At 43.6% G+C, this 16852-nt stretch overlaps 2 protein-coding genes across 5 annotated transcripts; both read left to right on the top strand.

The window, feature by feature from the left end:
- Nucleotides 4772-6591, top strand: LOC110429743 (purple acid phosphatase 2-like). Its single transcript, XM_021446209.1, has one exon. It carries the CDS (start codon nucleotides 4886-4888, stop codon nucleotides 6350-6352), a length of 1467 nt encoding a protein of 488 aa, XP_021301884.1. The 5' UTR covers nucleotides 4772-4885; the 3' UTR covers nucleotides 6353-6591.
- Nucleotides 8301-15979, top strand: LOC8065250 (putative disease resistance protein RGA1). Of its 4 annotated transcripts, none has more exons than XM_021446396.1 (5): nucleotides 8301-8657; nucleotides 9372-10505; nucleotides 11065-13620; nucleotides 15011-15475; nucleotides 15555-15979. In XM_021446396.1, the coding sequence occupies exons 1-5, from the start codon at nucleotides 8376-8378 to the stop codon at nucleotides 15792-15794; spliced, it is 4677 nt and encodes a 1558-aa protein (XP_021302071.1). In that variant the 5' UTR covers nucleotides 8301-8375; the 3' UTR covers nucleotides 15795-15979. The 4 variants fall into 4 exon arrangements, 3 of the variants coding, with proteins under 3 accessions (XP_021302071.1, XP_021302072.1, XP_021302073.1); XR_002446945.1 differs by having other exon boundaries at nucleotides 8306-8657; nucleotides 11065-11204; XM_021446397.1 differs by lacking the exons at nucleotides 15011-15475; nucleotides 15555-15979 and having other exon boundaries at nucleotides 8305-8657; nucleotides 11065-11204; nucleotides 12419-12634.

Below are 16852 nucleotides of genomic sequence, written 5' to 3'. Positions count from 1 at the left end.
GGGCTGGGCCGGGCAGCTGCTATAGCCTACTACTAGCTGCCAGCTGCCTGCGGATGTGGTATGGGCCGTGGGCGTTAGGCCTTGTTTAGATGCATCAAAAAAACCTCAAAACTTTACAAGATTTATCATCACATCAAATCTTGCAGCGTATTCATAGAATATTAAATATAGATAAAAAAGATAACTAATTATACATGTAAATCATAAGATGAATCTTTTAAGCTTAGTTACTATATGATTGGATAATGTTTGTCAAATAAAAACGAAAGTGCTACAGTGTCAAAATCTAAAAAGTTTTTAGATCTAAACAAGGCCTTAGCTAGTGGTGGTAACGCATATTGGTTGGCGAGATTGCACTTTGAACGAAATCGAAGGTTGCTACTGATACTGGCTTGACTGATGACAGCAACGGCAGTCCACACACAGTATCCTGGTACGTTACTGTACATGGTGATCTGATCCTGATCCATTGCAGATGGATGGCGAGTGCAAACTGAACTGTCCTATCAGCACCAGCACCAGCATCAGCATCAGCATCAGGAGGATAGCCATCGTCTCCGGAGCCCTGATTTGAACACATGAACGATCATCATCGATACAGTATGGTGTGTGCAATCTGAATCTGGCGTATGGAGCACCTTCAATTGTGTTTGTCCACTCTTGTTTCGGTGTAGTACTACGCTGTGCCCTTTATTTCCATTGATTGACTCGTCTCCATGTAACTGCTGTCAATTTAGGCTTCATTTGTTCCACTATAAGCTGAAGATAGGTACACCAGGTAGTGTTGATTTGCTTCTCTTTTTTTTCTTGAAGCGAGGGCGCCAAGCAGCAGCATCAAAGGCGCAGGCTTGCAGGACCTGACGAAGGGAGAGTTCTCATTGCGGAAGATCAGAGCATTGCGCCGCTACCATAACTGCCAACAACACAAGGTGAAAGAAGTTGTTGTATTGTTTCCGAGGAATGGCTTGGATTCTTGGGAGAGACTGCATGTCGCGAAGAGTCAGGTCGTCGGAGATCACCAGACCCAAAGCATTCCAAAAATCTCTAGCAAAAGGGCAGTGCAGCGGAATGTGGTCTATTATTTCTTCTGGCACGTTGCAGACTTCACAACTGGGAGTCATGACTATTTTTTCTTGAAGAGGTTTGTATCTGCCTTTTGAGACAAGCCACATAAAGAACTGAACTCTTGGAGGAGAGGAGTTCCCCCAAATAAAATTAGACATCGGATCAGCAGGATGTTGCTTAGCCTTCAGAAGCTTGTAGATAGAAGAGGAGTATGAGCTTTTCGTTTGTCATTGCCTGGCATTAGTGTAGTGTGTGGCACAATTGGCGATTCATCTTTCCTTGTGCAGTGACTGTAGAGTGCCGGGAATTTGTCAACTAATGCTTCATCCATAAACCAGACACCATTCCAAAATGACGTCGCTGCACCATCTTTTATCTCAACTGTGGTCAGAGTTTGGTAGAGTGGCAAGATCGATCGCAGCGTCTCCCAGTGGTTCCTGCTTCTGCAGTTCACAGGTAAAGTACGTACGTGGCAGTAGCATGTCTCAGCTAGTAGTCGTCAGACTTTTTGTTTGTTTGTTTGGAGGACCTACTATCCCAAGTGCGTACTCTAGCTAGCTAGCTTGGAAAAAGCCCACAAATGCGGGACTACAAAAGCAAAGTACGTATTCTTTGCATGGCCACATATGTGTGTGTCTGTGTTTATGTAACAGTCGGTTGGATTTTGTCTGAGTTTGATCAATGAATTCATTATTCATCATGGAAGCAATTGGAAAGCCACTGCTATGCCCATGCAGGCATTATTACATATCCAATTCACCCGCTTGACAAGATGCTGGGCCCAATAGTTTGTGCGGGCCGGCCGGGGTCCAAGTAAGATGGGGTCCGTCACCCACCAGGACCATGATTTAAGCAGTGGTTTCAAATTTAGAGATTGATTGATGGCAACTTTACCTTTACATTTTTTTAGAATTGATAGTGAAAAGGTCAACAGATAAGTCATTCTTACTGTTCTTCTACAGAACTACTATACTCCCTTATAAATATGGATCTTGTAACAGTTATTCGTACTACCAGAATATTAAACTTCTCCTATTTTATATGGGATTCTCATAGTGTTTACTAGCATTCAATATTTAATATAAGTTTTTTTCCTATCAAATGGCTTTTAGTGAGAACTTCCGTGTGTTCCACCATTTTGGTACGTAGTTTTACTGCTTTGGGCCAAAGGGCTCTCGGAGACCCTCGCGTGTATGTTGAGCAGGGAGTTGGTGGCGATTAAGATTTGTCTTTTCTTTCACCTTCAACGTACATATAGAGTTTCCTGCACTCAGTTATGCTCCCTCCATCTTAAGTCATTTCAAGAATCTTGGAGAGACTAAATTTATATGGTAGAATAATATCATTTATCATATCAACTAAGTATCATTATTTTTTTTATTAATTATATTTTCATGGTATATCTATTTGATGTCACAAAACTTTATAATTTTTTCTTTAATTTTGGTCAAACTTGAGATGCTTTGACTCTAAGAATGACTTACAATTTGTGATGGAGGAAGTATTATACAACTAATATTGTTCAAGTGAGAACATTGTTTGATAACGATTTATATTCTTTTGAAGTCAAAGTGTTTGTCTCAATTACTTCGTGTCTAAACCAAAATATTAATGTGTTCAGAGGAATTTGTTTGGTCACTTCACTTCCGAAAACCAAATTTAAATATAATAGTAATACAATTAATGTTATGTTTTGAAGATTTTTGTGGCCCACCTAGACTGAGGGGGTGGATGGATTAAGCAAGTACTTGTACTACCCATATTAAAAAAAAAGATGCAATTCAATATCGAACTATTTTAACTTGACAAGATTTATAGAAAATCGTATTAAACATGTATGACTTTATAGTATATTATAAAGACATATTTTGTGACAAATCTAATAATTTCTATTTTAATACTTCCTCCGTCTCAAAAGACATTTGTTTTATGAATGAACCTCGATAAGTTTTAGGAATGAAACTAGACATGTGCTTATCCAGATTCATTTCTAAACAACATTTTTTTTTAGATGGAGGGAATAGAAAAATATTAATATTTTTTATATAAATCTGATTAGATTTTATATATTGTGTGACCGCAACTGTTCTTTTTTTTAATATTGGAAGATCATCGGGCTTCATTCTTACAAGGAAGGAATTAATCAGACCAAAGTTATTCCAGGACACAAATGCTAAAAACAAAATCATACACTAATTAAACTTATTTTGTATAAGCCTAAAAACTTAAGGTCGTGGTCATCTATATATGCATGAGAGACGATGAAAGCAATTGCCGTATACTCCAACGTATCCCAGTTGTATTTATGTGATGGGCATTACACATACTCTCCTATCTCGGATAATCGGAGGCTGGTACGAAAGAGAAAGGACCAACCTACGCCGCTAGCCCCATGCTGTGTGCAGGTCCACAAATTAACATGCACGTGACGCTCAAATAATTGTCCTAGCTAGGGCCGCAAAAAATATCGATATCTGTCGCTTCTGCACGTACCCCTTCAAATAAGTCCACGTGACAGTATAGGAAGAAGTTTTCTTTTTTTTTTCTAAAAGAAAAAGAAACATATACTACGAATACACTAATAAGAAGGAAAAAGAAAAGACAAAATATATATCCTTGTCCTTGCACCTGACCTGAGTCGTCAGGGCGTCGTACCGGCACGTCCACACACACACACACACACTGGGCTGTGGCTGAGGTACGTGCGGCTATGGCTGGCTGGCTGTCTGTGTGTCTCAGCTCTGACAGTTAGCAGCCTTGGTGCTACACACATAGTAATCATCATTTGTAGTCACCGGCCGGCCTACCACGACCTTGCACATCGCTAGGCGTACGTACGTCGTCTTGTTTCGTTTTCCAACTTGAGGCCTTGTTTAGATCGTAAAAAAAATTTGTTTTTGGCTCCTGTAGCATTTCGTTTGTATTTGATAAACATTGTCCAATCACGGAGTAACTAGGCTCAAAAAATTCATCTCACAAATTACAGATAAACTGTGCAGTTAGTTTTTATTTTCGTTTATATTTAATGCTCCATGCATGCGACCAAAGATTCGATGTGACGGGAAATCTTGAAATTTTTTGCGAACTAAACAATGCCTTAATATAAGATGACACAACATGGATAGAATGATCATGAAGAAGTAAAATCAAGATAGCATCGTAGCAGGTGTTTGATAGCTTGACTAGATCCATATGCATGGCATTAATCCATACACACACACACCCACCCACTCCCTCTATCAAGGAGGAGTGAAAAAGATAAGATACAGGAAATAATTAAGAAGATAAGAAGGCCGGATGATAGAGAGATATAGATGATTGGGAAAAGAAAAACTCACAAATAAGAAGTCAAATAGTAACTAACTTAGGACAAGTAGTGGAGAAGGCTAGAATGACACTTGTTATGGAACATGTCGTCTTTTGTGTAACAGTCACAAATCCTATCTGGATGGTGTGTTTTCGGCGCGACCGGCCCTCGCCATGCATCTCTCTTCTCTCTTTGTTGTTCCCCGATATAAATGAGTCAAATCAATTACTATATGCACCGGCCGGATCGATATCGATATCCAAACGATATAGAGTAATTGTGATAGACCTCTTATTCTCACGGTCGCTCGTACATCCACGTCGTCCGGTACACAGTAACCACACGTCGTCAGTGACAAGCAGCTACTACTACGCGAGTGGTAGCAGATATCCGCATGCACGCTGCATGTCCCTTTCCTGTACCTCTACTACCTCTACTTAAAGCAGGTAGCCGTAGCATGCTCCGGCCGTCTCACCGGACACACTGCACGGCGTACGTGTGGTTGCCACCACCATGCACACGGTGGCTATCCAGCGGCGGCGCCATGGCGCCGTCACGCTGCTGCTGGTCGCCGCCGCCGTAGTGCTCCTCTCGGCGGCGGCCCAGACAGCGGCGGCGCACCGCCCGCGCGGCTGCGGGGTGACGAGCAAGTACGTGCGGAAGCACCAGGCGTCGGAGGACATGCCGCTGGACGCGGACGTGTTCGCGGTGCCGCCGGGCCGGAACGCGCCGCAGCAGGTGCACATCGGGCTGGCGGACCAGACGGGCACCTCCATGTTCGTGTCCTGGGTCACCGTGGAGGCCGAGGGCAACAGCACCGTCCTGTACGGCCTCGCCGCCGACAAGCTCGACCTCGCCGCCGAGGGCACCATCACGCGCTACACCTACTACAACTACACGTCCGGGTACATCCACCACGCGACGCTGACGAACCTGCAGCACGGCACCAGGTACCACTACGCCGTCGGTGTGGGGGTGGGCGACACGGTGCGCGCGTTCTGGTTCACGACGCCGCCGGCGCCCGGTCCCGACGTGCCGCTGCGTCTGGGGCTCATCGGCGACCTTGGCCAGACGGCCGACTCCAACAGCACGCTGGCGCACTACGAGTCCCACCAGGGCGACGCCGTGCTGTTCGTCGGCGACCTGTCGTACGCCGACAAGCACCCGCTGCACGACAACAACCGGTGGGACACGTGGGGCCGCTTCGCCGAGCGCAGCGTCGCGTACCAGCCGTGGGTGTGGACGACGGGCAACCACGAGGTGGACTTCGCGCCGGAGCTCGGCGAGCTCGCGCCGTTCAAGCCGTTCACGCACCGGTACCCGACGCCGTGGAAGGCGAGCCAGTCGTCGGAGCCGTACTGGTACTCGGTGAAGCTAGGGCCGGCGCACATCATCGTGCTGTCGTCCTACTCGGCGTTCGGCAAGTACACGCCGCAGTACAAGTGGGTGGAGGCGGAGCTGAAGCGCGTCGACAGGGAGGTGACGCCATGGCTCTTCATCAGCACGCACGTGCCGTGGTACAACAGCAACAACTTCCACTACATGGAGGGCGAGCCGATGAGGGCGCAGTTGGAGAAGATGGCCGTCGACGCACGCGTCGACGCCGTCTTCGCCGGCCACGTCCACGCCTACGAGCGCACCCACAGGTACTCCAACATCAAGTACAACGTCACCGACGGCAAGTGCACGCCCATCGCCGACCGCCGCGCGCCCGTCTACGTCGTCATCGGCGACGGCGGCAACGTGGAGGGGCTCGCCGACGAGCTCACCTGGCCGCAGCCGGCATACTCGGCGTTCCGGGAGTACAGCTTCGGACACGCCGTGCTGGACATCAAGAACCGCACGCACGCCTACTACGCATGGTACCGCAACCACGACGGCAACAAGGTCACCGCCGACACCATGTGGTTCACCAATCGCTACCACATGCCCAACCACGACGACTCCATGACCATGATCACCGCCAAGGCCGCCTGCTAATTAATTAAGCCGTCTACTCTATCCGACAATACATCATACTATAGACCCAGAGCTCCATATGCTTCCCTCCCAAATAAAAACAGAAATTGCATGTGCTTGATGCTAATTAATAAGGCCACTTATATTGCTGCCATGGATATCATATCATGTGCCTATCAACGAGACATATATATATGGGACAAATATCTCTATCTTATATCTATTATAATGTTTTATTAATAAATTCAGATTTACTCAAATATAATGCAGTCGTCTGATGATATATATTTTGCTTTCTTGTCAGTCAATTTTCACATAACGTCATATATATGCATGCTACGTGGATATCACAAAAAAAAAAAAAATACATCCATAACATTATAAAATACATAACAAAGTTCTTTGATTTGCTTAAAAAAAAGGGCGCTTTGGCTATCAGTTGTTCATTGTTTCTGCTCGATTCAGACACCGGCTTCTTCATTGGAAGATTGTTGCAAACTCTGACCCTATGACCTAATCGTTCTTGTGTGTCTTTTGGATGCACTTCCACGAGTTACAGTACTCCAAAGTCTGAAAACCTAACCTCATTCTCTCGTGGAGTATTTTCATTGGAATGCTGAATTAGATGGTGATCTTCATGGTTATAGTGTACTCCTTAAGGAGGGAATCGCTAAATGCCTTGGCCCGTTATTTGCGAACTTCATTAGGCTAGTCTTGCAAGTTTTGGAAACAGTGCAAATAAGTTTTATGCCCGCAAAACTCATTCCATCCAATAAAAATTTATCATATTTCTTTTTATTTAAACTAAGTATTATCAACTTATCTAATCTCCATAAAATTTTCACAAACTCTCTTTGAGACTAGCCTTAATAAGACGTTGTTTAGGTCCATTAGCTCTAAATTAGCAGCTAAAATTAGTACTAATAGATTGATCCAAACAAACATGCTAATAATTAGTTGAAACACTGCTAATTATTAATTCTATTAGTAGATTTGGAGTTACTAATTAAGAGGTGCTAATAGTTCATGCACAATTTCAACTTACTAGCCAACCATATATTAACAAGTGGATCCACCGGCCTCCATCTGCATGCCCTCGACAAACCTCTGCTCCAAGCTCGACCTCCCGAGCGTCGCCACCGGCCGCGGACCCTAGCCCCATGGGGTGTATCTTATCTTCGGGTCAACTAACCTATTTGTTTGAGTTTATCAGATGAATCTGCGAGCCATTCAGTAGTATTTTTCTCTCACAACAAATCAGCCAATAATTCTTTTTTACCATATGGCTTATCAGCCAAGCGAACGAACTTAGATGTTGGAAGATAAAATTAGAACATAACAGCTGTTATTGTCTTGTTTAGTTTGCAAAAATTTTGGTTTTTGGCTACTGTAGCACTTTCGTTTTTATTTGACAAACATTGTTTAATCACGGAGTAACTAGGCTTGAAAGATTCATCTCACAAATTACAGGTAAACTGTGTACTTAGTTTTTATTTTCGTTTATATTTAATGCTCCATAAATACGACTAAAGATTCGATGTAACGAAGAATTTTGAAAATTTTTGTGAGCGTAATAGTTCTAGGCCTTGTTTAGTTCGAAAATTTTTTGCAAAATAGGAATAGTAGCACTTTCGTTTGTATTTGACAAATATTGTCCAATCATGAACTAACTAGGCTCAAAAGATTCGTCTCGTCAATTCCGACCAAACTGTGCAATTAGTTTTTATTTTCGTCTATATTTAATACTCCATGCATGCGTCTAAAGATTTGATGTGATGGGAAATCTAAAAAATTTTGTAAAATTTTTTAGGAACTAATAAACAAGTTCCTAGCCATGCAGAAGAGATAGACGAAGGCCCACACGTGGCGTCCGCGGCAGCTTTCCCCATACGCGGAGCGGCGAGGGTCCCACGCGCACCCAGCGCGGACTGACGAGCCACCGTTGACGTTGACCTGGCCTGCTGCTATAGGGGTGAGTAGGGAGGGTGAGCGGTCTGCGAAGTCGTCCGCATCCGGCACTCCGGCGCCCGGCGTCCGTCCCTCCATGGCTTTGGCTGTAGTCGGGGAGGCGCTCGCGTCCGTAGTGCTCAAGGAGGTGTCGCGCAAGCTGGGATCTGCCATTGGGCAGCAGATCAAGGCGCGATGGAATCTGGAGCGAGACATGGAGGACATCAAGAACACGCTTGGGATAGTGCAAGCAGTACTGAGGGATGCCGAGAGGCGATCCGTCAGGGAGGAAGCAGTCAACCTTTGGCTTAAGATGCTCAAGGACGCCGCCTACGACATCTCCGACATGTTCGATGAATTTGAAGACAAGCTGTCAAAGGTAAATCTTCTCACTTGTGCTGTATATAAATGAAAAAAAAGCCCCATTTCCCCCCCCCACATAATAATAGCTTGTTTAGTGTCTTGACTTGATGAACTGCTGCAGCAATAATCCTGATAGAAGATCCCAGTCATAATAAGTAGCACACACATCACTAAACATCTTTATCTAAAGTTATAAGGTGCAGATTTGGTAATTTGGATCCCATGCTAGTCCACCACTGCCCTTCGCCGGCAAGATCTAGGATGGCTTGCACTGGATCCTTCATCAGCTGCGGCAAGTGGGCAGAGAGGAGGGCGCACATTTGGAAAAACTTCCAGCCGTTCACTGTCATGATACACGAGTCCCTTTGATGGGTTTAATGGCGGTGAAAATTTATTTTATTACCCATTTCTCTGCGGAAGAAGAGAATATTAACTGTCATGATACCTCAACAAAGGAGGCCCAACGATAGCAATATCAATTTGAATGCTAGGAACCCGTCCATTGAACTAACTTGGGGGCGTGCTTGATTGGGTGCATAGGTGATAGGCCTACCACAAAGGAGGCCCAACACAGATGCTAGGATGCTGTTGTTTGTCTACGTTCTTTTGAACCCCTACATACATCCTATATTTTTTGTTCATCTGCTGGCAAGCTGTTGCATCAGTTATTCAGGTACTTTGTCTGTTTCCCCCCTTTTAATCTGGTTTTGAATGATTTCATATTGAACAGGGGAAGTTCTCTAGCTCTGTTGCCAAGCTTACTATGGGTAAAAAGCTGAAGAGTATGAGGGAAAAATTAGCAAAGATAGCAGCACAGCGGACACAGTTTTCATTCAAGTTAGATGCCTGTTCAACAGACCAAGAAGAAATCAAGAAGAGACAAACGACATCAAAGATCAATAGAGCAACTATTGTTGGAAGGCAGAAAGAGAAGGACGACATTGTAACATTGCTAAAATCAGATGAGGAACAAGAAACACTGGTAATCCCTATCTTTGGGTTTGGGGGTATTGGTAAGACCACACTAGCTAAATTGGTTTTCAATGATGACCGGATGCAAGATTTCGATCTGCGAGTATGGGTTTATGTGTCTCCGCATTTTGATTTGGAAATGATTGGCAAAAGTATAATATCACAAATCAAACAACCTGTTGAGGGTTTGGATGATCTACAGTCTGTGAGTAATTGTCTAGAGGAGGCATTGGGTGGCAGAAGTTGCTTGATTGTTTTGGATGATGTATGGGAGAGCAACTTCTTTCAGTTGGATAAATTAAGGTTGATGTTAAGTAATTTCAAGGAGAAAAGCAATATTAGGATCATTGTAACAACACGAACTGAAGAAGTTGCAAGTAACATAGGCACTGTTACACCATACAAGCTGAAGGCATTGTCTGATGATCATTGCTGGACATTGTTCAAACATATGGCTTTTCAATCTGGTTTCTCCTGCAGAGAAGATAAAAATGTGTTGGACAAAATTGGGTGGGATATTGCAAAGAAGTGCCAAGGAGTGCCAATGGCAGCTCAAGCTCTTGGGTTTATGCTGCGCAACAAAAGTGTTGAGGAGTGGAAAAAAGTGAGGGATAGTGATATTTGGGATGGCTCCTCAACCACCGATATGCTACCATCGCTGAAGCTTAGTTACTACCAGATGACTGATTACTTGAAGCTTTGCTTTTCCTATTGCTCAGTGTTTCCTAAAGGCTGTGAAATACATAGGGGCGATCTAATTCAGCAGTGGATATCTCTTGGATTCATTCCATCCAGCCTTGGAGAACACTTGACACTTGAGAAGATTGGGGAAAACTATGTGAACGAGCTACTAGGAATGTCCTTTCTCCAATACTCAAGGCCAACATCCTTGGTGAGTGATTAATAGTAGTATATACCTCACTACTCTTGGCATCCAAATCCTAACCATCCTTGGTGTGATTTCCTATTTTAAGTTATTTTTAAAAACATACATACTACTTCCTCTAATTAATCATAAATATAAGTTTATTTGTACATCGACCCAGTCTCCAATGACTTTCTGGCTAGGAGTATCCATAAAATTAAATAATCTTAAATGGGGATAGTTATATACTACGAAAATATTTTTCATGACGAGTTCATGAGCCTCAACCTTGTGTTATCAATCATATGTGAAACTTTAGCAAATTGATGAAAATTCAGAAAAAAGGACAAACTAAAATAGACTTACATTTGCCGTCACAAGAAGTGCCAAGTAAAACTGTCCCGAGCATGGAGAGCAAAAACCAAACCTAAGCAAAAGTTCAGGTAGATATTTGCTACAAAAAGGGCTTATAGGAGAGAGAATTGAACCTGGATGTCTTGACTTTGAAAATTTAACTGATATATCGACTAAAAATGCATGGTGCCACTTTTTGGATTAGTTTAATTAATTAATCTATTTATTGCAGGTAACCAAGGAGGACACAAATAACTCTATGCTGCTTAGCATGCACGATTTAATTCATGATCTTGCTAGATCTGTTCTTGGAGATGAACTGTTTTTCGTGGATGGTAAAAAGGGATATACTTCAACAAATGGCAATCACCGGTATGCATTAGTAGTCAATGGTACCAGACAAATAGATTTACGTAATTATTTTCCTACCAAATTAAGATCTCTGCATATTTTTGACTCTATGGAAATTCATCCGTCCTTATATAGTAAATCCTTGCGTGTCTTGGATTTAAGCAAGTTTTCCACTGGAAACTTTCCGGCATCTATTGGTAAATTGAAGCAACTGAGGTACCTAGGTGCTCGTGGGATGCAACATGAATCAGTTCCTGAGCATGTCACTAGTCTTTCAAAGCTAATGTATCTGAACATAAGTGGTTCCTCCAAAATTTCAACGCTACCTGACTCAGTAAAGGCACTCAGAAGCTTGCTACATCTAGACCTATCTGATTCTTGTAACCTTTCTTCACTACCAGAATCATTCGGAGACCTGGCAAACCTCTCACATTTAAACCTTGCAAATTGTTCTTTACTCAAAGCTTTGCCCGAGTCAGTAAACAAACTCAGAAGCTTGCTACATCTAGACCTATCTGGGTGTTGTAACCTTTCTTCACTACCAGAATCATTCGGCGATCTTGAAAACCTCTCACATTTAAACCTCACAAATTGTTCTCTTCTCAAAGCTCTGCCTGAGTCAGTAAACAAACTCAGAAGCTTGCTACACCTAGACCTATCTGGGTGTTGTAACCTTTGTTCATTACCAGAATCATTCGGTGACCTGACAAACCTCACAGATTTGAACCTGGCGAATTGTGTTCTTCTCAATACTTTGCCAGATTCAGTAGACAAACTCAGAGACTTGTTTTGTCTAGACCTATCAGGGTGCTGTAACCTGTGTTCACTGCCAGAATCATCAGGTGACATGATGAACCTCTCACATTTATACCTGGCAAATTGCTCACTTCTCAAAACTTTGCCTGAGTCAGTGCACAAACTCAAAAGCTTGCGCCATTTAGACCTAAGTGGTTGTACTAGCCTCTGTTCATTACCAGAGTGCTTTGGTGATCTGATAAATCTATCACATTTGAATCTGGCAAAATGTACTGATCTTTGTTCTTTGCCCAAGTCTTTTGGAAGGCTATTTGAACTTCAGTATTTGAACCTGTCAGATTGCTTAAGACTTGATCTATGGTTTGATATTGAGACTGTCTGTTGTCTTACTAAGCTACAGTATCTAAACCTGTCCCGTTGTCCAAGTCTCATGCATATACCTGAATCTGTCATCAACCTAAAAAATCTCCATACTTTAGATCTCTCCAGATGTCACTGGATTCAGAGATTTCCAGAAAGCCTATGCGGAATGGCCAGCCTCAAGTTTCTGCTAATACATGAGTGCACACCCTGGTTTCAACAGCGTGTCAGGGAGTCTCAGTTTAAGAATGATATGCTAATGTTGCCCAATTTTATTGTTCAAAGATCAGCTTCAGGCCAGTCCAGCAATATTTCACGCCTCCAATCTATATATCCTGCAGAGCTTGAAATCAAATGCCTTGAAAACGTGGCAAGTATCGAAGAAGCGAATGCAGTAAATTTGGCAAATAAATCAGTACTTGCCAAATTGGTGTTGGCATGGACACCAGCAGTTGAACATTTTGTGGAGGATGAAGCTTTGCTCCGAGAACTCCAGCCTCCAGAAAATCTAATGTTTTTAAGAGTACAAGGCTACATGGCAACTTCCTTTCCTAGATGGGTGATGGACATGGAATCATGTCTACTACATCTTGTTTGCATTGAGATGGTAGATTTGCCGAGATGTGAACATTTACCGCCGTTGGGCCAATTAAAAAATCTACAGCAGTTGATTCTAAAGAGAATGCCTATCTTAAAGAAACTGGGAACTGAAATTTGTGGGGGAAGTGGAGCATTTAAGAAACTAAAAGAGTTCACACTGGTAGATCTTGATACCTTGGAAGAGTGGGTTACCAAGGTTCCAGTGAATGGTGAGTTCATGTTCCCCAGTCTTCACAAGTTTTATATCTGTCGCTGCCCCAAGTTAAGGTTGACACCATGCCTGCCTAGAGCAATTGAATGGAAGATTCAAGCGGCTGATGAAATTATAGCAAGTCAATATGATGCAGGCTCACCATCCTCTACACTATCAAAAGTGCATGTTGTGAGCTGCCAGCTGCAACCCAACCAGTGGGCACTCCTCAGATTTCTCCCTGCTCTTGAGGTATTGGAAATTTCAAACTATCGACTGGGAAAATTGCCAGACAGCATCAGTTTCCTGGTATCACTGCGATCACTGAAAATAGATGTGTCCACTGATGATCCAGAAGAACGATTTGATTGGTTACTATTTCTTTCTGCAATTTCTGGTGACCAGGAGGTTGTGATGTTCCCATTAACTCAACTTACTGCATTGGAGGATTTGGAAATAAGTTTTAATAATGAATTGCAAACATGGTGCAAGAAGCATGATAGGTGGACCTTGCAGAATGCCAAAAACGAGGTAACTTTTAGAGCAAATTTTTTTGAGCAGTTTTTAGTATGCCCTCTTGCATTACCGTCCTGTTGCCACCGCACATTGCTTAAAAGTTCATGTTAATATGGAATGTGTCAAGTATAAATGAATCGTCCATCCTTCTTCATCATTTTAAGCTTTTTGGTTGAACTAGTCAGTTTGTCATGAAATCTTAAAGTGTTAAGAATGGCAAAACACATATATAGAACATGCAGCTACATGCAGTCATGCCCACTAGCTTTTTTGCACACTAGAGATACTGGGTCAACACATAAAAGGTTAGTCCCTGTGTACCAGGCCTTGAGCTCATGGTAGGGGTGGTAAGGGTCCAGTCGTCTCCAATCTGTGCTTGGGCCTGTTGTAGGGGCGGCCATCGAAAGGTGCTCAGGACCGAGCTAGGGGTGTGCTGGTGGCCAGACCTTGAGCCTGGGGCGGCAAACCTCTATGTCGGAGCCTGAGGTAGGGGCTGTCGACTGTCGAGGTAGGGTCGACTGCAGGTGGGGCTGAAGGGAGGTCGGTCGGCGCTCGGGAAATCTAGAGGAGGGCCTGCTGGAGCTTGAGCTCAAGGAAGTCCAGAGGTGGAGGGTGGCCGATTGGAGGAGGCTGCCGGACCTAGGGTTTTAGCTTGGAGTTGAAATCCAATTGGCCAATTTTGTGAATGGGGTTGAGGGGACCTCAGGGAAGCGAAAACTTTTGAGGGCCTTGAGGAGGGTCCTGGAACAAGGGCTTGAGAGGGATTTGAGGTTGTCCTACTTCTAAGGGACTGAATAAGGGTTCTGTTGAAGTTCGAATCCTCCCCCCTTAAGACTCGAAAATAGGTTGACTCAAGTAGTGACCTTGCTAGAGTTGCTTCTTCAAAATACCCTAAGCGCTTGATCTCTGGAACACATGGCTAAGAACTCTCTCACAAAGATTTGAGGGCCTCAATACGGGAACACCAGAGGTATTTTCCTGGATAAATATTGTAACAGTGCACGGTTGGGAGAACTTCTTACCCGTTTTCGATTGTGTATTTGCCAAGCTTCCTGGATTCTTGTCTCCATTTTTTCACGAAAAATATAGTATACGACGATTGGTGAATATGGCAAACGGTGATGGTCGGGACAGAAACTTTTTTGCATCCCGTTTTCATCCCTATCTAGGAAGGCTTTGACATAGGGATGCATAGTTTTGCTTCATCTTGGTCACTAAATCGACTTAAATCTCATTTATTATCTTGGATTTCAAAACCATTACCTCTGGTTGGTGTCACCACTGGCATCCCTATATATCCCTATTAGACGTTTTTGCTTTCCATGTGTTATTATCTATAGGTTTATATCTAAATAATAACAAACATATATTGATTTTTTACTCCTATTGCTTATTTTTTGAGCAGTCAGCAACTTTCTTTGAACGACACTTGGTCCGGATCAAACGGAAGGAAGGACAACCCCTGAGCAGGTACATCCTTCAGCTCAAGCAGCAAGCTGAAGCCTTCAGTGCCGTCGGGCAGACTCTTCGTGATAACGAAGTCATCATGTGCCTCCTCCTCCAGAGCGGTAGCCGTATCAGCTGCAGCACCGACGATAGTGATAGGGAAGTCATCATGTCCATCCTCTTGGCAATCAACTTGGATGCAGAATCACCAAAACTGTCTTCGCATGATGAAAAGCGGCAGCTCTGGCTCTGGCTGCAGAGAACGAGAGACGAAGCCGTACCAAACGGGTTAGTCACGCTAACTAACGGCGTCACGCTGAATGATCTCTATGCTCGTCTTGTGAGACATGAGGAGGGTCAGCGCATCAACATCCACAAAACTGATCTATGGTGGAGATGCGACACAACAAGTGATGAGACACAGGTCTGACAAATTTGGTCTTTACTATACTCTTCTGTTTGATTGCAGTATCTGATGGCGCGAATGTTATGTATATTTGCAGGATCTGCTATCTCCTCTTCCATCATCAACGTCGGTGGAGCCAGTATGCATATCCGGGGGCTCGAATACGGGCTCACGATTCCAACTTGCAGGAAAACCGACGAACGCTGCTCGCTCGGCTTGGGCGGGGACGGGTTCACTTTTGCCCCCACGGGTCTCGGGTTTGGGGCGGGGGCGGGTAGTAAGAGTAAGGGTAAAGGTAAGGGTAAAGGTAAGGGTAAGGGCGAGGCGGGGGTCCTAAAATTAAAGTGTCCAATATTTAGAACCTACTACGAGTGCATATGTATATGGTCCAACTCTTGATATTGGTTGATCGGTCCCTTTTGCTTTGGTGGACTACTCTCATGACTCATTTGAATTGATGGTCACGAACATATGTGTTTATAATCCTGATGAATAGTTTATTTGTGTTGCTTGTTCTGTGTTTGCCTAATCTCGCCTCGTTATTCACTTGCTGGATGCTTATTCTATTTGTATAGTATCAGTGCCGGGTTTTGGGAACCCGTTGGTTTCAGGCAGGTTTTGGGTGTGGGTGTGGGTGTGTGGATGCTTCACCCGGCCCCGAACCTGCCCGTGGCCATCCCTTCAGGTTTAGGATAGCCATGGCCACCGCCTGAAGCCTGATCCCCTGAATGGCTTCTCTTCTAGCAGCCGATTTCGATTTCAGGTCAGCTTCGTGTTGGAGTGAGGCAAAGCGCCGTGATTTATGTAGATACGTGAAATCTCATTTTTATTTTTCAGTCTAGGAATCTAATATAGCTTTAGGTGGGCTTCACTAGAATTGATCAGAATTATATTCTAGTTCTAAACTGAGTCAACAGGCTATGATTCTGATTCTGAATCATTGGCTTGGATGACTGGTTGTTGTTACGACCACCAGTCAAACCACCTCGATTTTATTGTAACCGAGAAAACTAATAGAAAAAGCCAATGTAAGACGTTATAACATAGAAGTGAGACCTTGAAGCCGCGACATGGATCACGGCAGGAGCGAAACGTCAAACTCTCTTCTATGTCAATGAAACAGACGACATAACACAAGGTCATGACCGTTTGTTTTTATAAAAATGGGACATTGGCTTTTGCAACATTAATGGAAGCAAAATGGGCGTGACCTCCTCATGTTTTTTTCCTTCTTATTAATGAAAACTAAAAAAAAATATGATTTCTTCCCCTGAGCTGAACACTCACAAACTCCACCAAATTTGCATTCTAGGGCTAATAATTCAGATGCATTGTTTATTTGATTAGCCACGTACTATAATCAGTTTCAGTTTTCATACATCACATGTTCTTTTT

Source organism: Sorghum bicolor, chromosome 8 (assembly GCF_000003195.3).
Source record: "Sorghum bicolor cultivar BTx623 chromosome 8, Sorghum_bicolor_NCBIv3, whole genome shotgun sequence".
In the NCBI taxonomy this organism is placed as follows: Eukaryota; Viridiplantae; Streptophyta; class Magnoliopsida; order Poales; family Poaceae; genus Sorghum; species Sorghum bicolor.
The sequence above is the reverse complement of the archived record's forward strand: the minus strand, read 5'-3'. Positions and strand labels throughout refer to the sequence as shown.

Excerpts from the sequence above, each read along its gene's own strand:
- LOC110429743 (XM_021446209.1), top strand. The coding sequence starts at position 4,886 with ATGCACACGGTGGCTATCCAGCGGCGGCGCCATGGCGCCGTCACGCTG.
- LOC8065250 (XM_021446396.1), top strand. The coding sequence starts at position 8,376 with ATGGCTTTGGCTGTAGTCGGGGAGGCGCTCGCGTCCGTAGTGCTCAAG. Across the intron at positions 10,506-11,064 it reads ACTCAAGGCCAACATCCTTG|GTAACCAAGGAGGACACAAA; the intron begins GTGAGTGATTAA and ends TATTTATTGCAG. Across the intron at positions 13,621-15,010 it reads TGCAGAATGCCAAAAACGAG|TCAGCAACTTTCTTTGAACG; the intron begins GTAACTTTTAGA and ends TTTTTTGAGCAG.